Source organism: Vipera berus (assembly GCF_964194415.1).
Source record: "Vipera berus genome assembly, chromosome: 12".
NCBI classification, from domain to species: Eukaryota; Metazoa; Chordata; class Lepidosauria; order Squamata; family Viperidae; genus Vipera; species Vipera berus.
This window is the reverse complement of record NC_138215.1, coordinates 19,935,704-19,959,752: the sequence shown is the minus strand read 5'-3', so window position 1 is coordinate 19,959,752 and position 24,049 is coordinate 19,935,704. Positions and strand designations below refer to the sequence as shown.

The 24,049-nt window shown below is 48.0% G+C and overlaps 3 protein-coding genes across 3 annotated transcripts; 2 read left to right on the top strand and 1 right to left on the bottom strand.

Moving 5' to 3' along the window:
* Nucleotides 1-1,963: 1,963 nt before the first annotated feature.
* TARS3 (threonyl-tRNA synthetase 3) lies at nucleotides 1,964-12,697 on the top strand. Its single transcript, XM_081337273.1, has 19 exons — nucleotides 1,964-2,201; nucleotides 2,631-2,720; nucleotides 3,067-3,248; nucleotides 3,807-3,930; nucleotides 4,578-4,699; nucleotides 5,281-5,398; nucleotides 5,727-5,791; nucleotides 5,986-6,064; nucleotides 6,562-6,708; nucleotides 7,097-7,195; nucleotides 7,785-7,951; nucleotides 8,181-8,343; nucleotides 8,453-8,590; nucleotides 8,670-8,747; nucleotides 9,339-9,439; nucleotides 10,217-10,321; nucleotides 10,418-10,490; nucleotides 10,843-10,957; nucleotides 11,670-12,697. Exons 1-19 carry the CDS (start codon nucleotides 1,992-1,994, stop codon nucleotides 11,816-11,818), a joined length of 2,325 nt encoding a protein of 774 aa, XP_081193399.1. The 5' UTR covers nucleotides 1,964-1,991; the 3' UTR covers nucleotides 11,819-12,697.
* A 379-nt stretch (nucleotides 12,698-13,076) lies between these two features.
* Nucleotides 13,077-16,591, bottom strand: TM2D3 (TM2 domain containing 3). Its single transcript, XM_081337296.1, has 6 exons — nucleotides 16,445-16,591; nucleotides 15,348-15,443; nucleotides 14,613-14,770; nucleotides 14,066-14,240; nucleotides 13,688-13,763; nucleotides 13,077-13,393 (listed from the first exon to the last, which is right to left on the bottom strand). Exons 1-6 carry the CDS (start codon nucleotides 16,536-16,538, stop codon nucleotides 13,228-13,230), a joined length of 765 nt encoding a protein of 254 aa, XP_081193422.1. The 5' UTR covers nucleotides 16,539-16,591; the 3' UTR covers nucleotides 13,077-13,227.
* Nucleotides 16,592-16,769: 178 nt separating this feature from the next.
* Nucleotides 16,770-22,976, top strand: MAPDA (N6-Methyl-AMP deaminase). Its single transcript, XM_081337295.1, has 10 exons — nucleotides 16,770-17,276; nucleotides 18,093-18,223; nucleotides 18,596-18,656; nucleotides 18,797-18,884; nucleotides 19,077-19,158; nucleotides 19,557-19,683; nucleotides 19,793-19,873; nucleotides 20,263-20,401; nucleotides 20,715-20,815; nucleotides 21,596-22,976. The coding sequence occupies exons 1-10, from the start codon at nucleotides 16,884-16,886 to the stop codon at nucleotides 21,827-21,829; spliced, it is 1,437 nt and encodes a 478-aa protein (XP_081193421.1). The 5' UTR covers nucleotides 16,770-16,883; the 3' UTR covers nucleotides 21,830-22,976.
* The last annotated feature ends 1,073 nt before the right edge of the window (nucleotides 22,977-24,049 follow it).

Here is a 24,049-nt window from a genome sequence, read left to right as displayed (position 1 = left end):
TTCCCTAGCCCTTGGGCTAGGGAAATCTGGGAGTTGAAGTCCACCCATCTGAAACTTGCCAAGATTGGGAAATTGAGGTAATGGATGCCGAAATGGCTCTGTCCTTTAAGTTTGGAGGGGAGGACGAGTGTGTGTGTGTGTGTGTTTGTGTTTGTGTGTTTGTGTGTGTGTGTCCCAAAGAGGCTTTTATTTGCCATTGTCTTTGGTGTTTTAGCTTTTTTTCAGTTTTTGTGCCATTTTGCACCCCACGAGCGCACCTCATCCAGCAATACGCTTTTCCCCCGGTTTATTATTATTTTTCCTCCCTTTAATATATCCCACTTTGAAAACATGCTCGCCTTGCAGGGGTGGCGAATCCTTAATCTCAGGAGAAAAGAAACACTGAAGGGATAAAAAGAAATTCTCCCACCTAGGGAGCTTTAGAAATCTGCCACCTTGTAATTACAGTATCCTTATCCGCAGTGATTTATTAATTGTGGTTTAAGTTCTTGTATGTTGTCGCTTTGATGTCACTTTTGATTTTGTGGGGCCACCCAGACTCGGCTGCGGTTGGGTGGCATCAGGATGGGATGAGTAATAAATCTGAGGCTGTGGTCATAAACCCTTCCTCTTTCCTTGTCTGCAGCCCACACAAATCTTCTCCAGCTGAGAATGCAAAAAAAGGGACATGCTCACCACCTTCCCCGCTACTTGGAAAGGAATAACAGAATAACAAGAGTGGGAAGGGACCTTGGAGGTCTTCTAGTCCAACCCGCTGTTCTGGCAGAAGACCCCATACCATTTCAGACCAATGGCTGTCCAATCTCTTCTTAAAAACGTCCAGTGTTGGAGCACCCACAACTTCCGGTGGCAAGCAGTTCCACTGATTAATTGGTCTCAACTGTCAGGAAATGTCTCCTTAGTTCCAGGTTACTTCTCTCCTTGATTAGTTTCCATCCGTTGCTTCTTGTCTTGCCTTCAGGTGCTTTGGAGAAGAGCTTGACCCCCCCTCTTCTTTGGGGCAGCCCCTCAAATATTGGAACACTGCTATTACGTCACCCGTAATCCTTCTTTTCATTAAACTAGACATATCCAATTCCTGCAACTGTTCTTCATGTTTTAGCCTCCAGTCCCCTCGGAGAAAGAGGAAAAATGGAAAGTGAAAAGATGGGGAGAGGGAGGGGGGAGGAAGGAGAGAGAGAGACTGAGAGATGCGGCAGACATGGGACGGGCAGATGCCCCCGTATCTCCTCTGGGCTCCCACTCAAGAGGCCTGGTGGCCCCACTAGTGTCCACTCATGTTGAAGTGGCGGGTGCTCCATCACTGGAGGTTTTCAAGAAGAGACTGGACAGCCGTTTGTCTGAAAGGGCATGGGGTCTCCTGCCTGAGCAGGGGGTGGACTAGAAGACCTCCAGGATCCCTTCCGACTCGCTCTTTCTGTTAATTCTTCTAGGCCATTCCAGGGCTTTTTTTCTCCTAGAATGCCCAGAACGGAGTTCCGGCACCTTTTTTGGATGGCACCTTGTAGGGTAGGCAAGGCAGGTTGTATGACATGTGTGAGTTCCGGCACCTTTTTCTCTTACAAAAAAAGCACCCCTTCATTCCTTTCCTCTTGAGAGGGGGGAAACCAGAGCAGGGGACAAGAAATAACCTCCGCAGGGTCACCTGAGGCCCCCCAATTTCCCACAGGAACCCTACCCTGGCACGGTTTTTTCCTTCACATCTCTGGGGAGGGAGGGAGGGAGGGGGGAGGGGGGGGTCCAAAAAGTCAAGATGGCTGCCAGGGACGCCCCCTCCTCCTGCCGAGGGAGGCCCAAGCAAAGGGGCGGGGCTCCGGGGACACGCCCCCTCGTGGCCTTCGGAGGGCCCGCCGGCGTCCCGCCCACTTTTCCCGCCGAGCGACACATTGTTGCCCTGCCTTCCTTCCTTTGCCTCCCTCGCTTTCTTTCGCTCCTTCCTCCCTTCCTCCCTTATCAGCCCGGCCGGGCCCTCCTCCTTCCCCGCCGGGGCGATGGCGGCGGCGGCGGCGGCGCGGCTGGCCCGGCAGGAGCGCGAGGTGCGGGGCTTGGCGGCCGAGGTGGCGCGGCTGAAGGAGGCCTCGGACCGGGCGTCCCCCGAGCGGCCGGGCCCGGAGCTGCGGGCGCTGCGGGAGGAGAACGAGAAGCTGCGCTACCGCCTCCGCCACCTCCGACGCAGCCTCGCCGCCGAGCAGGGCCGCCAGGTGGGCGAGGCGCAGCTCCCCCCTTTCCCCGGGCTAGAGGGGGCAGAGATGGCAGGTCCCATCGTCCCCAGCCCCTCGGTGGAATGGACAATGCGTCTCCCACCGTCCCCGGCCTAGAAACGGGCAGACTGCAACTCCCGTCATCCTCAGCCCCAAAGGGAAAGGGACGAGCAGCTCGCACCATTTCCAGGCCTAGAAGTGGACTGCAGTTCCCATCATCCCCAGCCCCTTGGGAGAATGAGCAACACGTCTCCCACCGTCTCCCGGCCCAGAGGGGGGCACAGACTGCACCTTCCATCATCCCCAGCCCCTCAGGGCAATGGGGACCGCAGCTGCCGTTGACCACCTTCCCACCCTCCATTCCCACAAACTCCGAAATCCCTGCCTGTTCATTTCCTTTTGCAAAGTAATGGCCCTCTCTTTAACCAGGACCTTCTGGAGACAAAGACGGAGGAGACCCCGAGCAAGCAAAAGGAACAGAAAACGGAGCCCCAAACTGCAGAGGGGGGCCCAGGGGAAGTAGGTGGTCTTTTTTGGGGGGGGGCTCAGATTGATGAGCTTGAAGAAGCCTCGATCTGACATTTTCCCTGCTGGAACAGGTGAAACACCTTGCCGGATGCTGGTTCAAAAAAAAAAGCAGCCAATCCCCTTCTTTTAAATGGGGGAGGGGCCATTTCAATAGCCCCCTAATCTCTATGGTGGGAGCAGCCCAGCCCTCTCCAAGTTGGCGGGTGGCCCAGATTGTGCCAAGCTTCTTTGGAAAGAAGTCCTTGGCATCATGGCACAAGTGTAACACAGGTGCTCCCTTCAGATTGTACCTGGCTGCAAGTAAACTCTGCCAGGTGCCCTTTTGCTGTTCTTGCAGGATCCAACTATCATCCGGAGCAGACTGGAGCTCTACGAAGTGCTGAAAAAAGAGAGCGATGCGCTTTTGCACTCCAGAGCATCTGGCCAGAGCCAGACAATCCAAATCACGCTTTCCGATGGGAAGGTGACGGGCGGACAGGCCTGGAAGACAACGCCACACCAGGTGGCTGTCAACCTCAGGTAAACTTTGACCGTGTTCGCAGATATTTCTGAGAAGGCAATCCAGGTTCCGCTTTTATAGGTAAACCAGGAGAGCTGTAATGATAAATCTCTTGAAATAAACGTGACAACTTTGGTCTTTTCTAACTGTGATTTATAACTGGCTAGTAATTTTAGGACGGTGGTGAGCAGAGCAAGACCACAAGTTAAAAAAAAAGGACCACAAATGAATCTTGAACACCTTAAATATCACAAATGTATAACTGAAAAGGTAATCTGGAAGCAGGGTTTCTCAGCCTTGAGCACTTGGAAGACGGGTGGACATGGTTGGCTGGGGAACTCTGGGAGTTGGTATCCACCTCTCTTCAAGTTCCCAAGGTTGAGAAACACTGCAGGGAATGGGTGTTGTTATACATCTATATTTTAATGCTTCTTGTTTTGTCCCTTTCTCTGCGACCACAGAATTAAAACACCCAGTGCACTCCAAAAGAGATTACCTTGAGCCTAAGCTAGAGGGGACCGTTGGGTTATTTGAACTACGCAGCAGCAAAACCTTTGTCCTATATTGTCTGTCCGTAGCCAGGGAGTTGCTGACAGTGTCGTCATTGCCAGAGTGAACGGGGAATTGTGGGACCTCGACCGGCCGATGGAAGGAGATTCCACCTTGGAGCTGCTGACATTTGAGAATGAAGATGCCCAGGCGGTAAGTCAATGTTTTCCCTTTTTCCCTGCAAAGCATTTTTGAAGGCAGAAGCTCTGATGAAAGAGGACAAACCACGTTGAAAAGGCTGCTCCATCTTGGCTATGCAAAAGAGGCTAGTTTTCCCCATGGATGTAAGGAACTTCCTTATCTAGGTTAGATGCTGGTGATACAGGATTTGTGCTGATGTGTTTAATTTTAGCAGCCCAAATAACAACCGCTCAACACTGGAAAACTTTAGGTAACATAACACGTGAATTAACAAGGCCTCTTCAGTTGCCCCACTAGGAAAAGAATCGCAGAGTTAAAATAATTTGACATCAGAGGCAGGAAACAGTTTTATCTAATTTGGGTGGGTTTTATGGTTTACCTCAAAAGTAAACTACAAAACTACAATATGGTATATGTTAGATAAATGATAAATTTGTATATATAGAGTACCCACCTATTTATATATATTTCGTACTTTCTATCATTTTCCTCTATGCAACTCGGATTAACGTTAAGGTTAATCCAATATTGTTAATCATAGTTCAATAAAAACGACAGAAGCAACTAACTTCCCTGGCAGCTGGATTTATGCCAACTCACCACCCCAATGTTGACTTTCATAACTGTGGGTGCAGATTTTTTTTCTCTCTTTTTTCTAGGTTTATTGGCATTCCAGTGCCCACATTCTGGGTGAAGCCATGGAAAATTATTACGGGGGATGCTTATGTTATGGACCCCCTATTGAGAATGGCTTCTATTATGACATGCACATGGAAAACAGGTATGTTCTGCCAGCTAGAATGTATATGTGGCTTTTTCATCCACGGTGGCCAAAGCGCCTTGCAATAATCAAGGATTCTTCGGTTAAATTAAAAATAAGTCCTTGTAATGGTTACAGGTAGTTCTCGATTATGGCCATAATGGAGCCTGCCCATTCCAGTCATAAGTTGTGATGATCAGAAAGTAGGTCACCCATGTGACAGGCCCAATTTTTATGACAGGCAGTGTTTGGGAAGGGAAATGCTGCAGTTGTAAACGAAATGCATTTTGGCGTTTTTGCTGAAAACCAGAAATAAACATGTTTTTTGAAGAAAAAAAAGTCATAATAAAGGGCAGTCTTGTGACTGCAGGATGCCGCAAAGTTTTTTTTTGACAATGTCTTTGTACATTAATTACCTTTGTACACATGTTGTACTTTGACAATAAAGGTTTATTTATTTTTATTTAATACCCAGGAATAATTTAAGAACTTTTTAGCCGTTAGGATGACCTCACCTGGGGGAAACCTGCTGTCTGTAGGTGAGCACAGTTTCGTTCTGCCAAGGGTGCAGCTGGCACCACTGATTTAAAATTCTCCTCCAGAGGGGTTTCCAGCACAGAGTTGCTCGCTCTGGAGAACATTTGCAAAAGCATCATCAAGGAGAAACAGCCCTTTGAAAGGCTCGAAGTCCGAAAAGAAGATTTGCTGGAAATGTTTAAAGTAAGTGCTCCATTTCTGACCTCGTGAAGTTCACAAAGGAGAGAGGACAAGGTCTGAGAAATCAGCTTCAGATTTTTCTGAGTTATTTTGGAGCTTATAATATTGTATTATAGTATTGTAAGCTGCCCCGAGTTAACCCTGCAATAAGATAGGCAGCCAATACATTTGATAGATAAAATAAACCTCTAGTCTAGTCCCATCCTTGGCTTTTTGGAATTCAGGGATGATGTGACGAGGTTCAGCCCAGTTGAAAAACCAGGACAGACAACCCCCAAAGGCTAAGTCTCGATGTATTTATTTTGCCAATTTCTTTTATGTTTCTGCACAGTATAACAAGTTTAAATGTCGGATCCTGAATGAGAAAATTCACACACCGACCACAACTGTATACAGGTAACCAGATGGATTTGATTTTTTTTAATTAAAATAATAGTCTCTCTAACTAGAGAGGGGCAGCATGTGAAATAAATGTTGGTTAGGGTTAACAAATTACAATGTTGCTCTGGAGGTTTAGAGCTGTTTCAGACAATCATGTTTATTCCTGGCTAATAACAATGTAATTAATTGTTTCACTGATCATCTAATAGGTGTGGTCCCTTGATTGATTTATGCAAAGGTCCCCATGTGAGACACACTGGGAAAATAAAAGCCTTAAAGATAATTAAGGTAAGGGGTTTTTTTCTTTTTGTAGAAATTGAACAGTTGGGATAAAATTCCAGACCCAATTCAAAACATTGGTTTTAACCAATAGAGCAATTTTTCTCAGCCTTGGCAACTTGAAGAGATGTGGACTTCAACTCCCAGAATTCCCCAGCTGGCTTCAGGAATAATATAAATCTATAAATATAATCAGGGTATATAAAGAACGAAGAGTATTGTGTTGAGTTTTATGAAGAAACACCAGGCAGATTCTTTTGTTCCTGGGAAGGCTTCAGATGAATATTTCTTAATCTGGGCAATTTTAAAATGTGTGGACTTTAATTCAGCTGGCTGGGGGATTCTGGGACTTGAAGTCCATACATCTTAAAGCCGCTAAGTTTTTAGAAGCACTGATTCAGATGATCTGACAGCATAGTGGAGCGCTTATCAAACACTTAATTCATCACTTTCCCTCACTTTTTCGTGTTTTTGTTTTGTTTTGGGCCAATGTTTTGCGTTATTAGAATTCGTCGACCTATTGGGAGGGGAAGTCCAACATGGAAACCTTGCAACGGATCTACGGAATCTCTTTCCCAGAGGCCAAAATGATGAAAGAGTGGGAAAAATTCCAGGAGGAAGCCAAAAAACGGGATCACAGGAAAATCGGCAAGGTGGGCTTGGACTTTGAGGGATAAATTGAAAAGTGAAGCTTCTGATGGGGACTGAAAAATACCACAATTTATGGTGGTCTTTGAGGAATGGCCTAGAGGCCCCTGTCAGAAATCTGGGGTGTAAGTTTGAAGCCTGTGCAAGAAAATTCAGGAGGCTCTTGTGCATCCATTGTTGCATTTGAGAATTGCACAACTTTAGCCCAAGAAGGTTGACTGTGGTGCCTTTGCTGTTTTCTGAGCTGGGTTGTTTGCTTGCAGGTGTTTCACGACCCAACTAGGTAACATCTTCATTTCTAGAAGGGTTTGCAAGAAATCGTCAACCCTGAGCTATAAATATTTCTTCTCTTGGTAAGGCTGACTCTTCTTTTAACTTTGGCTGACTGTACAGGAACAAGAACTCTTCTTTTTCCATGATCTGAGCCCTGGAAGTTGTTTCTTTCTTCCCCGAGGAGCTTTTATTTACAACACCCTCGTGGAATTCATCAAAGTAAGTGCATCTATAGAGCAGCGTTTCTCGGGAACTTTTAAGACTTGTGGACTTCAGCTCTCAGAATTCCTCATAATCTTACACTACTTACAAGAAGCTCAGTGTGTCTTTCTTGGTTTTTGGAGACCAACGATGGTTATGTACAAAAATGAAGTGCGTATAAATGAGACGTACCTTTTTTCTGACGAAGTATCTCTTGGTCTGATTTGGTCCGTCTGATCAGCAAGTCTAGCACAAAACAGACGAACCTTTAAGGACCTCAGATCAAATGTGGTCAGCACGCGTGAAGGGTATATTTTGTCCATCACTTATTCACTACCTGGGATGGGATGGAGTCTGGAGTGCCAGGAGGGAGGGGGGGCTGCTTTCCAGAGGGCAAAGAGGCAACCAAGCTTGGAATATCTGGTAGGCAGGAAGAAGGCGAAGAGGGTCTCTCCCTAGCAGTTCACAGAGTGTGCCTAATAGTTCTGCAGACAGCTGCTTAAGTCTGGCAAGAGTCTGTCTGTAGGAACGATAAAGAGACTCCTCGCCGGTATCTCCGTGTGTCGAACTTGGTTCTTGGGGCCTGATACCATCTTCTCTTATACAGGAAGAGTATCAGCGGCGGAACTTCATGGAAGTCGTTTCGCCCAATATCTACAACAGTAAACTTTGGGAAACTTCTGGCCACTGGCACCATTACAGCGAAAACATGTTCTCATTTGAGGCGGAAAAAGAAGTCTTTGCCCTGAAGCCCATGAACTGTCCTGGACATTGGTGAGGGTTCCTGTCTTTCTTCTCCCCAGCAGGTTGAGGAATTTTGGGAGTTGGAAGTCCACAAGTCATAAAAGGGCCCTGAGTTAAGCCCTTGGGGGTTCCTGAACCCAAGGGGTTCCTACCACTGAGGACATGTTCAAATCCCACAGGGAAATTGAGTCACGGGATCTGCACAGCTTGAGATGAATGTTGTTGCTTGATCTAGCAAACTTCTCCCCATCTCTCCCAGCCTGATGTTTGCTCATCGTCCTCGATCTTGGAGGGAGATGCCTCTGAGACTGGCTGATTTTGGGGTGCTTCACCGTAACGAACTTTCAGGGACCCTCGGTGGTCTGACGCGGGTCCGACGCTTCCAACAAGACGATGCCCACCTCTTCTGCACAATGGAGCAGGTAGGACACCTCAGCTGGGCTTGCCGCAGTGCAGGGAAGTGAGGAAGGGAGGTTTCCTTTAGGAAAATACTAGTTCCTTTCACCTTTGAAGTTCCTCTTTAACTTTCAGATCGAGGAGGAGATGAAAGGATGCCTCCATTTCCTGCAGTCCGTGTATGCCGTCTTTGGTTTCACCTTCCAGCTACATCTTTCCACCAGACCCAGCAACTTCCTAGGGGAGAAGGAGATCTGGGATCAGGCGGAGAAGGTGATCGTGGCAGGGCGTGGAGACAGTGGCGGAGCATGGGTGGGATTTTAAACATGATTCTTCTCGTTTGCAACTTCAGCAACTTCAGAACAGCTTGGATGACTTTGGGGAACCTTGGAAACTCAATCCAGGTGATGGAGCCTTTTACGGGCCCAAGGTGAGTGAGTGAGTGGCTCCAGGTTTGAACCGAAACCTTACCCGTGAATGCAAACTCCATCCTGCGACGGCAGTCCTCCATTTATAATTGGTACCAGAATTTCCATTGCTAAGCAATGTAGTCAGTGAATTGTGCCTAATTTTATGACCTTTTCCACTGTGGTTTTTTAAGCAGATCCAACCCCCACCCTGGTTGACAGCTTGTCTGAGGCCTGCTGGGAAGGTCACAGATTTATTTATTATATTTGTTTACTTAGAGGATTTTTTTCCCCAGTGGCTCTGGGCAGCTTACAAAAAACGAAAACCCAATATGCAAACAGTCAAAATGACAACCATTAATCCACTCTGGGGTCTCTGGGCCCCTTGGCCAAGCCAGGTCTCGAGGGCTGTGCGAATGGCGATCGCGTGTCCCTGAGATGCAGCAACAGTCGTATATACATGCCCGTTGCCAAGTGCCCGAATTTTGATCGCAGGGATGCTGTGACGGTTGTAACTGTGAGGAGCAGCGCGAGCCGCTTTCTTTGTAGCTTTGAATGGTGGTTAAAATGAATGGTCAGAACTGAGGGGCTGCCTGTAAATTTGACCTTTGCAGATCGACATTACAATCAAGGACGCTATCGGCCGATACCACCAGTGTGCTACAATCCAGCTGGACTTCCAGCTACCCCTCCGGTTTAATCTGACTTATGCTGGGTAAGTGTCAACAACGCAAGAACCGAATCCCTTCCTCTCCAGGAAGAGCTGAGGAATCGGAGGAGCTCTGGATGGGTTTGCAATTCCAGAAAGAGACCAAAAGAAGGCTAAAACAGGAACCAACGGAGCAAAGGAGGCAGCAACGAGGCGAGGTGGAATTAAACCAGTTCGGATACAGAGTCCCTTGATCTGCACTTACTCAGGTGGTTCCTGACTATCCTTCAATCCAACTGTGTTGCTACAAGGATTAGAGAACCTTGATATCTGATGTTTGAGCATCCCGGGTGCTCTCTGAGCTCGGTTCTTTTCTTGCAGGCCCAAAGGTGTTTTTTCACGAGGCAACTGGACACCCTTGTTTTTTCTTGGAAGATGTTTCGCTTCTCATCCAAGAAGCCTCTTCAATTCTGAAGGGAAACCAAGAAAGTCCAGTTGCCTCTTGAAAAAACACCTTTGGGACAACCTTGACCTGGATGACTGAGAATCTGCGTAGACGTTTTCTTGCAGACATTTCATTACCCAACGATGTAACGTCATCAGTGCCAGCTGAAAAACTGCAGGAAGGAACTTTGCATTGGGCAAAGGAGGAGGAGGGATAGGAGCAGTAGAAACTTCAGTCCTTAGATAGACATTCGATGACAACTTCCTTGAAAGCTCCCTAAGTGGCAGGGAATGGCCGGAACCTCAGCCTTATTGGGCTGTGTTGCGTGACAGATCGAACCCAAATGAAAAGGGCAGCAAGAACGAAGTTGAAATGCGTTCATTTGTTTCGCTTTTCAGAAAAGACGGCAATGACAGGACGAGGCCCGTGATCATCCACCGAGCAATTCTGGGCTCAGTGGAACGGATGATGGCTATCCTGGCAGAAAACTACAGTGGAAAATGGTGGGCAGCTGATCTTGGGAGGAGAAAAGGCTTCTTGTAGGTTGTCACAGCGATGTTTAAAAACGGTTAACCTCGGCCCTTCCTTTTCTCGTCCAGGCCTTTTTGGCTGTCCCCTCGGCAAGTCATGGTGGTTCCCGTTGGCCCTACCTGCGAAGAATACGCCCGCCAGGTAAGAGCGGAGATGTCCATAGAAAGGAAGAGCAGGGAAGAGGAACTTGTGGGTTTCCAGTTGGCCACAAGTGAAAAAAAAGCCCCATCTTGATGCTTCGAAATGTAGTTGTGGACATTTCAATTGTGGGTACTGCAACACTGGAGGTTTTTAAGAAGAGACTGAGCAACCTTTTGTGTGAAATAGTATAGGGTTTCCAACCTGAGCAGGGGGTTGGACTAGATGACCTCCAAGGCCCTTTCCAACTCCGTTGTCCTGTTAAGATGCCCGAGTTGCTTTCTTAATCTCTATTTGACACACTTTGTTCTGCAAAGCGGTTGAGCTAAAAATAACAGTATTTCTTCATGTTTAGGTCTGCAATGCAGCTTCTGAAGCTGGACTTATGGCTGATGTCGATTTGGATCAGAGCTCCACGTTGAATAAGAAAATAAGAAATGCACAGCTGGCTCAGTATAATTTCATTTTTGGTATCTATGCTATCCGCTTTTAACGTTAACCCGGCTCTCCCTTTGTTCAAGTGCGAATGCTCCTTCAGCCTTGGGCCGCCTCCTGTGTCTGCTGGTCGGGAGGGGTAGAACTCTTGGCTCATTTGAGGGCCAAGAATAACCTTATACAACCACCTGCCTCCAGAAGCTGTGAATGCACCAACACTGGAAGTTTTTAAGAAGAGACTGGACAACCATTTGTCTGAAATGGTATAGATTTTCCTGCCTGAGCAGGGGGTTGGACTAGAAGATCTCCAGGGTCCCTTCCAACTCTATTATTGTTGTTGTTGTTGTTATTGGATTAGGAAGAGTTATGAGAATAAATCTTATCCCCACTATGTAAGAGCCTCGTCAAATTAGACAAAGAAATGCCATTAATATTTCTTGCAACCACTTATGCCGTAACTTAAGTTATGCCGTTCGTGACCAAACTGGATCACAAATCCGGGTCGTACCTTTCTTGAAGTCTGTAATTTTGGTCACTAAGTGACCAGTCTTAAGTCAGGGTCTATGTGTAAATGAGAACTCTAGATTTGTAGGACTTAAAAGTTCCTTAAAGGACAATTCTTTGAAATAACTCTGACGGTGTTGTCTTTGAAATGCTACTCAGTGATACCCGGGTTTCTTAAAATAGCCCTCCCTAAAAATTAACCATCCTGGGAGGCATCGTCACACTAACCTTGTTTCCTTGCAGTGGTCGGGGAGAAGGAGAGAGCAGGCAGCGCCGTGAACGTGCGAACCCGGGACAACAAGATTCACGGAGAAGTTTTGCTTTCCTCTGCCCTTGAGAAGCTAAAGAGGTTGAAAGCTTCCCGTACTTTACACGCAGAAGAAGAATTCTAGTCGTCGCCATCAAAGAACGAAGAAAACTGGCCATGTCCTGATTGTGGTTTACTTGGAGCTACGTTTCATTCAGTTGATTGAGCCTTATACTTTCTGGAAACCCAGAAAGGTGGAATTGCAGCCCTGGATGATTTGCCCTTGTCTGGCCTTGCAACATTTCTAGTCACCGAAAGATGGTGGGTGGCAGTTTTCTTGAAACACAGTGCAAAGTTGAAACCACTTTTAGATTCTTTTGGCTGTTTGCATGCATGATTTTTTTTAAAGGAAAACGAGTTCCAAAGAAAATGGCTTGAGCCTCATATAGCAGGGATCTCCAAACTTGTTTAAGACTTGTGGACTTCAATGCCCAGCATGGCTGGCTGGGGAATTCTGGGAGTTGAAGTCCACAAACTGGCCAAATTTGGGGACCCTTGTCATATAGCAGAAGAGTTTCCCTATGCTATGGATATTTATTTATAAGTGTGGTTGCTGCTATTGATTAGTGGGGGAGCAGAGTACCCTCCCCATGAACAGAAGTATTTAAGACACTGAGCTGCCTTTTTTTATAGGCAACTTTGAAAATGTTAGTTTATCTCATGATATAGGATAAGCAGATATAATAAGGTCACAGAAAGGCAGGCAAGAGTGGTTCAGCAGGAGACCATGAGTTCTAGTCCTGCCTTAGGCATGGAGCCAAGTGGGTGACTTAGGGCTGGTCACTTTCAGCCCTAGGAAGGAAGGAAAGGCAAACCCCTCACATCTTCCTGCATTGGTTATGTCACTGGAGAGTATCTAAGAAAGCTGCAGAAAACTCTCCAAAGCTGGAGCTTTTAAATTGAGGGAGGGCATAAGGAGTGTGCTTTGCTTCTTGGGCTGAATAAAACGAGAACATTCATCTTGGGACCGTCTCAATCTGCTTCTTTCTTTCTGAAGTTACAATTTATCGTACTGCACATTCACATCACTTTTTGATAAAAAAAACTCAAGAGATAAAAATATACATTTCTAGGTTACACACACACACACACACACCATGGAAATCAGCAAAGCCTCCATTATAGGCTCTGCTTTGACACTCTTGTCACTATATGCTGGATGGTTTGTAATAATTTCAAATAGCCAGCTCCATCCTTAACACTTGTAGGGAGGATTATGAAATAACACCAATGCTTTGTGCTAACATAAATTTGTTTGATGTAGCAAGGAAATAGCACTGTAAGCTTTTTTTTTTCATAAAAAATAAAGGATCTCCAAAACAGAAAGAAATCTACAACCAGCCAAGCATCCACAACTCATTTATTTTACCTTAAAAATAAAGGCAGGCCAAGTACAGATACTGTACATTAAACAGACATGCAAGCGATTCCAGATAGATCATTCAAGTCTGATCTGTGAATTTCTCCGGATGATCCACTGGATTGTTTCGATGGTTAGATGTAGAGCGAACCGTCTGTGGGACCCACGTACCCAACTCCAATCAAGAGCACGTCTATCAGCGTCCAGATCCCCAGACCGCCAAAACTGAAGAGTTTGCCTAACCCTTCCCGCCACTGTCCCAGGTAGAACCGGTCTGCACCAAAGCCACCGAGCGTGATGCTGAAAGATGACACAAAAATGGGTTAGAAATTAGCCAGGCTTATTGAGCTTCGCAACAAAGACAATAAATGTATTGCAAAAAAAGGGCTGCAAACACTGATTGTATTGCTCTGTAACACAATGCAATGCAATGAAAGGAGTAATCCTGCCAGTTTGGCGAGTTAAAAATTGTGAGACATTTTGCTTATTCAACATGTAGATTACTGTTTCTTTCCAGCAGCCTGAATTTTAAAGATTTTTGTTTTAAAGCACTATCCAAATACTATCCCCAGAGGTTGGAGCTGCTTTTCCTACCTTAAGGCCAAGGCTGTTGACCATTTGTAGCCTCCAGTCCAGTTGCAATAGAGCATCTTGGGAAAAGTACGGTTTCCTTTAGAAAAACAGATGTACAAATCTTTTAAGGTGCAACTGCAAAGATTTGTGCACAGTGCAGAAACGAAAAACCAGGCGCAGCCTGATCATTGTTATCACATGCAAATTTGTCACTGCAACAAGAGTGATACCGTATGCCCAGTATTTGGGGCACAGAGGAAAGAAAACATCAGTTGCAGCTTTTCAAAACGTAAGTTCATTATTTCTTTCAGAATACGAAGCTTAAGATGTACAAGGCAGCTTCCAGGTCCTGCAGGAAAAGAGGGCAGGTTAGCCAAGCTTGTGAGTTGTCCAGCTTACCTAGACAATGAATGTGGTCTTTCACAGTGCAATTGGCCGTGTAGCGTTCTCGTGGGCACGAGACTGTCTTGCAGTTGGTCGGATTGGAACAAAGGTAGCTTGAGGGGGGCAGCTGCCAGCAAAATTGGCAAGTCATGTTAATCAAGAAAATCTTCTGAGGATTGTTATTTTGATCCTGTAAAGGAAGCAATGAGGGTCACCCTCAATCTCCAACTCCCAGAATTAACCAGCCAGCATGGCTGGCTAGGGAATTCTGGACACTGAAGTCCACATTTCTTTAAAGTTTCCACAGTTGAAAAACTTAGATTAAAAGTAATCATATGTTTTTGCTCAGTCGGTGTTTCATCTCTGTAGCTGATCAACCACACAGTTCAGTCCTAACAGAGGACTGAAGGCTATTTAAAAAATCATTTAAATCATTGTGATGTTTTTGCTAGTTGAGAGTTCTGTAATGGTATCGACTAATTATGTATTCCGATTTGAAGTAAACACCATCTTCATGTCATGTCTGTTTATTTATAAAGAAAGGTTGTTGTTTTTTACTTACAACACAATGGACCTGGGGTTTGACTTCACATTCAAACGCAACTGGCTTGCCATAGATACAAGAGTAGTTTGTTCTACAGATCACACATTCCGGAGGTAGTCGGCTACAAATCCCATTACTGGGACATCGGGTCACATAAGTTGGAACTGAGGTGCCCTCTGGAGAAATAAAATCCAGTTGTTAAAAAAAGGCTTCAGTGTCTTCCATAAAACAACATGTATGAAACTTTTTTAGAGTACTTGGAACTCCATTACCATTCCCTAATGAATATGTATTTATTGCTCTTATTTTAGCAAAATACCTCTCAATTCTACAAGTAGCCACTCATAGGACTACACCCTCCGAGGGAAACGGGTGGTTAAGAAATATGAAATATAAATAGTTAACTGAGATAGCGCGGCCCTGAATGAGTTTTCCTTAGAGGACAATAACTCGCCTAGGAAAAAGAACCCAGACGAGTTCTGCTTCCCTGCAATTAAACTTAACCGAATTTTAGACATTTATACAATGCTGTTTACAATCCCCCCCCAGGAAATGATAGGTGCCTTTCATCTGGACAACACAAGTGACCGAGAAAAGCTGACTATGACTTTCAAAATTAAAAGCAGCAGATTGGATTAAGCTGATCCTCGTGAACTGTGTAGCACCCATGGAGGTTAAAAAAGTGTTGCTGGAATGTTTCAGAAAGCAGAACTAATTCGAAAACGAAGCGACGGGATTTTAAACATGGCGTACCTGGCACTTTGGATGCTGGGATGTGGGTGCTGGAAGGGACCCCGGCAATCTTTGAGAGCGAAGCCTGTGGGTGAGAATGCTCCAAGCTCAGCGACCCTGGAAAGGCAGAGAGAAGAAATGAGACACCTGGACGCTAAGCACGCTTCGGGGTGCAGGACTGTCCTTCACCTTTGAATGGGAGATACAGGCTGGAATCCCTGAGAGAAGGTAGTCTTTGGCTGAGGAGCGCCATTGAGCCTGAAGTTTCTGTCGTTAAGTGGGAGAGTTGTTAAGTGAGCTTTGGCTCATTTTGCGATCTTTCTTGCCACAGTTGTTAAGCGAATCACTGCAGCTGTCAGGTTAGTCACATGGTTGTTAAGTGAATCTGGCTTCCCCATGGACTTTGCTTGCCAGAAGGTCCCAAAAGGGGATCCCGTCACCCCCGGGGACACTGTGACCGTCATAAACACGAGTCAGCTGCCAAGCGTCCGAGTTTTGATCACGTGACCACAGGGAAGCTGCAAAGGTCGTTAAGTGTGAAAAACAGCCACAAGTCATTTTTTTTCAATGCTGCTGTAGCTTCGAACTGTTGTAAGGCGAGGACTGCCTGCCCAGGTTGACAACTTTACGACTTCTCTGCTGCTCCTAAACACCAGCACTGGCGCGCTGCTGGCCTTGGTCCTGCATTTGTATTTATGGTTCTTTTCCGCCATGCTCGCAACCCATTCTGCCCCCGCCATGGGGAAGGCCACCCCTCCTTCGCTGGTCTCCTCCAACCCGGAGCCCTTTCCCAAAACCGAGGCCCCCGCAGGCTGGGGAGGAAGCCCGCCCCTCCCTCCGGAGAAGACCCCCGTGGGGGTGGGGGCTCCAACAGCTCCCCCAGGGCTGAAGCCCACTTACTCAACTGAAGGCCGGGGAGGGGCAAGGCTTCCCTGAGCATGTGCAGAGTGCACCTCCACCCTTGCACACTCGTGCTGGGAGCCCCTCCCCTCCGCACCCCGGGGGCCCTCCCCCATTAGCGGCTCATTCCCCCCCCCAGGCTGCACAGATTAGCCCAATTAATTAACGGGCCTTTTCATTAAGGCGGGGGAAAGCTTCGCCCCCTCCCCGTCCCTCACCCAGGCCGGAGAGGACGTAGAGCTGCGAGAGGAAAACGGCCACGCAGCAGAGCCGCTTCAGCGCCCGCAGCGCAGTCGACCCCGCCGCCGCCATCTTGCCCTCATCCGGGGACTGCGGCCGGCTCCGCCCCTCCTCCTCCTCCTCCTCTCCCCCGGAAACGGGCCAGAAGGAGGCGGAGCAGCAGCGAGCCGCGGCTCTGCGCCTGCGCGGGAAAGAAAGCGCGAAGTTGTTGGGAGTTCTTTTCTGGTCCTCGACGGTCGCTCTGTCGCCCCCGCGAGGGCCGGCGGCGCATTGACGCCTTTGAGTGTCTTGGCAGGAGTAGAACACGCGGGTCTTAACTGCGGCGGCGGCGGCGGTGCAAGAAGCCAACTTGACTACTTCAAGCTTGTTTGGGAGCTTTGCACCTTGTGCAAAAGGAGCTTGCTTGAATACGGTTCAATGCCTCCCCAAAAGAGAATTACAGGGATTCCCCAAGTAGGCGAGGGTCGTGTGAATCCGGCAGCCTCAACACCCAGCCTTGCCCGGTTACCCGTCGAGGCTCCCTTGCTTGGGGGTGGGGAGGCGCCCCCTGCAAGCCTTCCCTTCACCCTCCAGCGGCGTTGCACGGCGAGTCCCATCCTCCCCAGCCGGGGAGTTGCAATCCAAGGCAGGCGCAGAGCGGGGAGGCGGATCGCTCCCGGGGCGGCTGCTGCTGCAGAAGCGGCGCCCGCCCTCCGCCCACGAGAGGCGGGCAGCGTCTCCGTCCCGCCCCGGGAGCAGCTGCTGCGGGCGATGGCGGAGGCGGCTGCAACCGGGCGGGCGCCCCGCTTCTTCCAGCGGCTGCCCAAAGTGGTGAGAGCCGGCCGGGCGAGGCTCCTGCTCGGCTGCCGCTCCGGAGCTGAAGCGGGTCTCTCCAGCGGGTCGGGGGTCTCCGGGGAAGGAACTGGGGGAGAACTCAGGCGAAGCTCCCTTCCCCGGGCTGGTCTGCTAAGCCTTGAGCTCCTGGCAGTGTGCGGGGAACCCAGTGGCCATCGGGAGGGTCCTGTGGTTGTGACCGGTGAAGAGCCTCGCAGGTCCGACTTAAGCCAGCCTTTTAACCTCGATGCCCAAGAAGAAATTGAAACGCACGATCGCTGCAGCTGTTCTGCTAGCACGGTGTATTCAAGCTTGCCCACCTTAGGATGGGTGGACTTAAGCTGGCTGGGGCAATTCTGCGTGTTTTAAGTCCCTGTTAAAGCACGCGGGCTGGGGAATTCTGGGAACTGAAGTCCATGCATCTTAAAAACGTGGCCGAGGAATTTGGGGAGCTGAAGTCCACCTGCCTTACAGTGGCCACGGTTGGAAAGCCCTGGGCTAAAACAGGGTTTCTCAACCTTGGCAGCTTTAAGATGTATGGCTGGGGGATTCTGGGAGCTGCGGTCCATCCATCTTAAAGTTGCCAAGGTCGAGAAACACCATGCTAGAAAATTCACTGGGATTTTTCACCAATTCTTCAGAGTGTTTTAGGATGTAGAGACTCTTTTGCACCAGTTCTGGGCATCCGAGTAGAGTTAAATTCCAAGGGAGGCATTTTTAAAATCTCAGCCAAGGGAGGGGGGACTCGGAGAGGACAAATTCTCTTCCCAAGATGCTTCCAGCGAGACGAATCCCTTTCTCTTTCCGATTTAGGAGCTCCACGCACACTTAAATGGCTCCATCAGCGATGCCACCATGAAGAAGCTGATGGTGCAGAAACCCGACCTTGGGATTCAAAAGGAAATGGTCGTGATTGACAAGGGGACGAAAAGGACTCTGGAAGAGTAAGTCCAGCTTCAGTAAGTGCAGCTTGGAAAGCATGCAGATTGTCCTCAATTTATGACCGCATTTGGCATCAGAATTTCCATCGCTAAGCAAGGCTGGTGGTTAAGTCAGTCGTGCCCAAGTTTACGCCCTTTTTTGCCACTGTTGTAAAGTCATTAAGCGAATCAAACAGCCATTAAGCAAATCCAGCTTCCCCCACTGACTGTTTGCTTGTGGGGGGCCAGCTGGGATGGTCACAAAAAAGTGATCACATGATCCCGGGATGCCGCAACCATCATAAATGGAGGTTGGCTGGTGTGTTTACAATTTTCCACCTTGTACACCTTGCTGTGGTTCTTATTACCACCATAATTACATGCTTGTCCATGTAGATGTTTTCAGATGTTCCAGTTCATACACCAGATGACCAGCAGACCTGAAGATATATTAATGGTAAGTTATGGTAAGCTGCCAAGGTGTGAAACCAATGGGATGTGACCGAATGGAGACCTTTCTCTAGCTTTGCCTCAACTCTGGCCTGGTGGCCTTCTTAGAATCCATCCCTGGCATTTTTATTTATTTATTTATTTTAGGTAACCAAAGATGTTGTTCGGGAATTTGCTGCCGATGGAGTCAAATACCTCGAATTAAGAAGCACTCCCAGAGATGAGAGAAGCACAGGTAACTTTCGTCTCGGCTTCTCCAAGTCTCCACTTCTAGAGATGTCGTCCTCAGCAAAGTTGGGCTGGTTCTGAAGGAAACCATCTCAGGTGGTAGCCCAACTATACCTCAAAACAAGCTGGCCAAGAAAAAGGTCTTGAGTGCATCTCTCGTTGGCACCTGGAAATAAGCTCTCTTCTCCCCCATTTGCAGGGATGACCAAACGAACGTACCTGGAAGCTGTCCTTGAAGGCATCAAGCAATGTAAGGAAGAAGGATTGGATATAGATGTGAGGTAAGTTAGGTGCTCAGGAAGCCAGATTCATAGTGCAAAATTGCCTGTTTGGGGCGTGGACTGAACCCAGGACGTGTGTTTTCAGTGACTATGGCTGAATCACAGCTTACCACATGACGCCAAGTCTACCAGTTTTATCACACCAAATTCCCAGCAGAGACTGGACCCCAAGCGAGATCTCTCTCACATTTTTTTTCCAGGAGGGAAATCCTTGTACTGCTTTTTGTCTTTGTTTGCTTAAGAAACCCCATTTAACTATTCCACCATCTCTCCAAAATGCATTCAAAGGCCCTAGCTCTCTGCAATATTCAGAAATCAATTCAACTTTTAAGTTGAATTGGTACTATTGGTACTATTGCTGGCTTCCCAAGTTCCCAGGGGCTTTTGTAACGTTCCAGATTTCTCGTATCTGTGGACAGAAGCAAGGGGGCAGCTGCTGCCAAGGAAACGGTGAAGTTGGCAGAAGATTTTTTGCTCTCCACCGATGGCCTGGTCCTCGGTCTGGACTTCAGTGGGAATCCAAAAGTAAGCTTTCTCGAAAAGTAACAGCTGAAGCTATTGGCTATTTTTTTTTGATGGGTCTGTCAGATAATTATTTTATGGGTCTCACTTGATGTCCTTTTCTATCTTGAAGGCAGGGCGTGGCCAGGACTTCTTGGAGCCACTTCTAGAAGCCAAGAAGGCTGGTTTGAAGCTGACGTTGCATCTTTCAGAGGTAACGCTTGGATGCCGGCTAAGCGCTCTTCTGGGTTTGTGGCGAGAAGGTTAATTAAATGGGTTTGATCACCGATCAGCCCTGATTGGTCTCCCCGAGGAAGCTCTGCCCTTGATAGGATCACATCTGTGCTTGGAGAGAGGTTACCAGGGCATCTCCTAGTTGGTGGATGGACTAGATTGAGAGGTAGGAGATCTCGAAGAAGGCAGGAGTAAGTCACACAGTGCCTAGCACTGATGATGCTACCTAGCTGGATCATGAAACGTCTGCAAGAAAGCAACAAGCTCAGAGAGCATCAAGAACCCCATTGTCAACCTCCTTCTCCTCCTCTCCTCTGATGATGTTACCTAGTTGGATCACGAAACCCCACCAAACATCTTTATTTTCAGATTCCAAAGCAGGAGGACGAATCCCGGCTGCTTCTGGGTCTTTCCCCGGACCGAATCGGGCACGGGACGTTTCTTCAAACATCAGAATTGGCCACACAGGACCTGGTGGAGCTCGTGAGGCGAAACAGGACACCTCTAGGCAAGGGAGGACTTGGGACGGAAGCTGGGCGATGGGCAGTGGGTCGGCCGGGGATGATGGAACTGCAACCCACCCCTTCTGCTGGGTAGACTGATCTCCTGTGCTAAGAAAAGCGCTATTGGGAATTAGTGGTTGCTTTAGGTAAGTGGATCCTTTTAGTTAGAAATGATGGCTGGGGAATTCTGGGAGTTGAAGTCCACCCATCTGAAAGTTGGCAGCAGCTGAGAAGTGCTGGACTACATTGATTTTTTTACCCCACTTTTTTTTCTGCAGTTTGGCTTCATACTATTCCTTTTTTGCCCCCCCCCCCCAGAACTCTGTCTGACGTCCAACCTGAAAGCCGAGACTGTGGCCTCCAAGGCTGAACACCATTTCGGATTCTGGTATCGCCTGGGTCATCCTGTGGTCCTTTGTGTAAGGGGCTTTGGAATCTCCCGGGAAGAAGGCAGGGACCCCTTCTCAAAAAATGCCGTATGGTGTCTAAACCCACTCAGCCCTAAATGAATAAATAGCAGTTTGCTGCAGGGGTCCTTGGGGCTCTCTGAGCTGGGTGGTTTCCTTGCAGACGTTTCATGACCCAAACTAGGTGACATTATGACTAATATCGACTAGCACTGGTGATGTTACCTCTTTGGGGTCATGAAAGGTCTGCAAGGAAAACAAGCTCAGAGAGCACCAAGGACCCCACAGTCGTCCTTCTAGCACTGATGATGTTACCTAGTTGGGTAATGAAACATCTGCAAGGAAACCACCCAGCTCAGAGACACCAAGGCCCCCATAGTGCTCCTCCTCCTCCTCCCTTCTAGCACTGATGTTACCTAGTTGGGTAATGAAACGTCAACAAGAAAAGCACCCAGCTCAGAGACACCAAGGCCCCCACAGTCCTCCTCCTCCTCCTCCTCCTCTCCACAAACCTCCCTTCTAGCGATGATGCTCCCTAGTAGGGTCATGAAACGTCTTCAAGGAAACCACCCAGCTCAGAGACACCAAGCCCCCCACAGTCCTCCTCCTCTCCTCAAACCTCCTCCCTTTTAGCACTGATGATGCTCCCTAGTAGGTTCATGAAACATCTGCAAGGTAACCACCCAGCTCAGAGGGCCCCAAGGACCCCTCATTCCAACCCTGAGCTGCAAAGATTCTCCTTTGCTGCACCCCAAGCAGCCCCTCGCTTCTCCTCTCTTGTTTCCTTCCCAGACGGACGACAAGGGCGTTTTTGCCACCGAGCTGTCTCGGGAGTACCAGATGGTGGCTGAGACCTTCCAGTTGTCTGACGAGCAAACCTGGGCGCTCTCCTCCCACGCCATTGACCACATCTTCGCGTCCAGCCACACGAAGACGAGGCTGAAGGAGCAGTGGCGGGCGCTGAAGCCAGCCCTGCTGGAGGAACTTCGCCCAGGAGCCCAGGAGGCCGGTGGGGGGATTTCTTGAGGGTTTGTCAGTGGGATATACACAGGTGGTCCTCAACAACCATTCGTTTAGCGACCGTTCCCAGTCACAACAGCCCTGGGAAAAGTACGAGTAGTCCTCAAGTTAAACGACCAGCCTTGTGCCCAAAATCTGTGTGGCTAAATGAGACATCTGCTGAGTTTTGCCCCATTTTACGACCTTTTTTGCCACAGTTGTTAAGTGAATCACTGCAGTTGCTAAATTAGTAACAGGGTTGTTAAGCGAATCTGGCTTCCCCCACTGACACTGCTTGTCAGAAGTGGATCACATGCCCTGAGGACACGGCAACCGTCGTAAATATAAGCCAGTTGCCAAATATGCAAATTTTGATCACGTGACTGGGGGAGGGGGGAAATGCTGCAATGGTCGCAAGTGTGAAAAAAGGTCACAAGTCACTTTTTTCAGTGCTGTTGTAACTTTGAACAGTTCTAAGTTGAGGACGATCTGTACTTAAGACCGTTCCTCGCACGTATGACCGTCACAGCATTCCCCACGGTCATGTGATCCAAATTGGGGTGCTTGGCCCAAATATCACCTTGGTTTCCTCTCTTATTCTCTGGTGCAAAGACGACCGGTTGAAGGAGGCTCACGGCTGTCTTAAACCTTAAGACGGGGCGGGTCTCAGTGGAAGCGCTAAGAAAGACCACAGTATCCATAAAACGAGACTTTACACACACACAAACACACCCCGCCAAGAAGCTTGATCCGCTTCTGTGCTTTATATCTGAGCAGCAACTGGATTCCGAAGGAAAGCTGGAGAGACGGATCTTTAATGGTCCCCAATTCTGAATGTCCCCCCCCCCCCCGACACACACACTTTAAAAGTTGTTGTTTTCCTCCAATACCTTCCAGGTTTTGCCCCCCCCCTTTTAATGTTTTCAAAGAGAAAAGCTGGAGTCCGTTTCTCCCAGCCAGCTGTTCTAACCTGGGAAGTGGCAAATTTAATAAAGTCTCAAAAGGTTACAGGTGATTCGCGTGGATTTTTCTGTCTTTTTTTTCCTTCCTTCCTTCCTTCCTTCCTCGCTTTTCAGGAAGTCCAGAGCCAGAGACGGTCGCACACTGCAGAGGGCAGAGAGAATTACATAGCAGGCAAGGGCCAGGATGCTAGAGTAGGTGGCAAGTAGAGGAAGTCCTTGTTTTATGACCATAATAATTGGGACCGGAACTGCTGCCACTAAGCAGTGCGATCCTCAAGTGAGATTATATGAACCATGCCCAATTTCATGAGCTTTTTTCACCACCGTCCTTAAATGAATCACATGGTCATTAAATGAAATCGGCTTCCCCCACTGACTTTGCTCGTCTCAGCCGCCTGGGGAGGTGGAAGAGGGTGATCCCGTGAGCCGGGCCACTGCAATTCTTGCCAAGTACTCAAATTGAGATCGTGGGATGGATGCTGGGATGGTTGTAAGTGTGAGGACCAGTCGTAAGTTTGTTTGGTTTTTTGCCCCGTTGTAATTTTGAACAGTGGCTAAATGAACGATCGTAAGCTGAGGACTTCTTGTATCCCCAAATGCCAGGATTAGTACAAAATAAGACCTGGATTCCTAACAGCAATGAGGAATTATTATTATCATATTTATGTCTCTGAACGGTACGCAATAAGGCTGCTTTGCGGATTTCTTTCCTCTTCCCCAATGATATTTTTTGGGGAAAGGGATGTAACAAAAATGTGTCCATTTGGGTAGGTGGGCAATATGTAGATCCACCCAAAGCTGAGGCTAAACTAGAGCTGCCTTTCTGGATGCCTAACCATGGTTCAGTTAACCATGGGTATCCTTTGCAAGCAGTCTTTGAGCAGGGTGGTCAGCTTAATCCTAAACACTGGCAGAAACAAGAAAAGCAAGGCATAAATTCATCAGTTAATAAAAATATGAAAGATGAGAGAACAGCCGGGCTTATACCTGGTCCATAGCCATAAAATGAACTTCACCACAAGTGGTGGTTTAGAGCAGGGGTCCCCAAGGTTGGCAACTTTAAGACTCGTGGACTTCAGGAATTCTGGGAATTGAAGCCCACCAGTGGCTGGCTGAGGAATTCTGGGAGTTGAAGCCCACAAGTCTTAAAGGTGCCACGTTTGGAGACTTGGAGCTTAGATCTTAGCCATGACTGGGCCCTTTTCATCAAGCTGTGATGAAGCCAAAGTTTATCAAGGTGCAATTCCACCCACAAGTGATGAAGGACCCACAACAGACGGAAGGC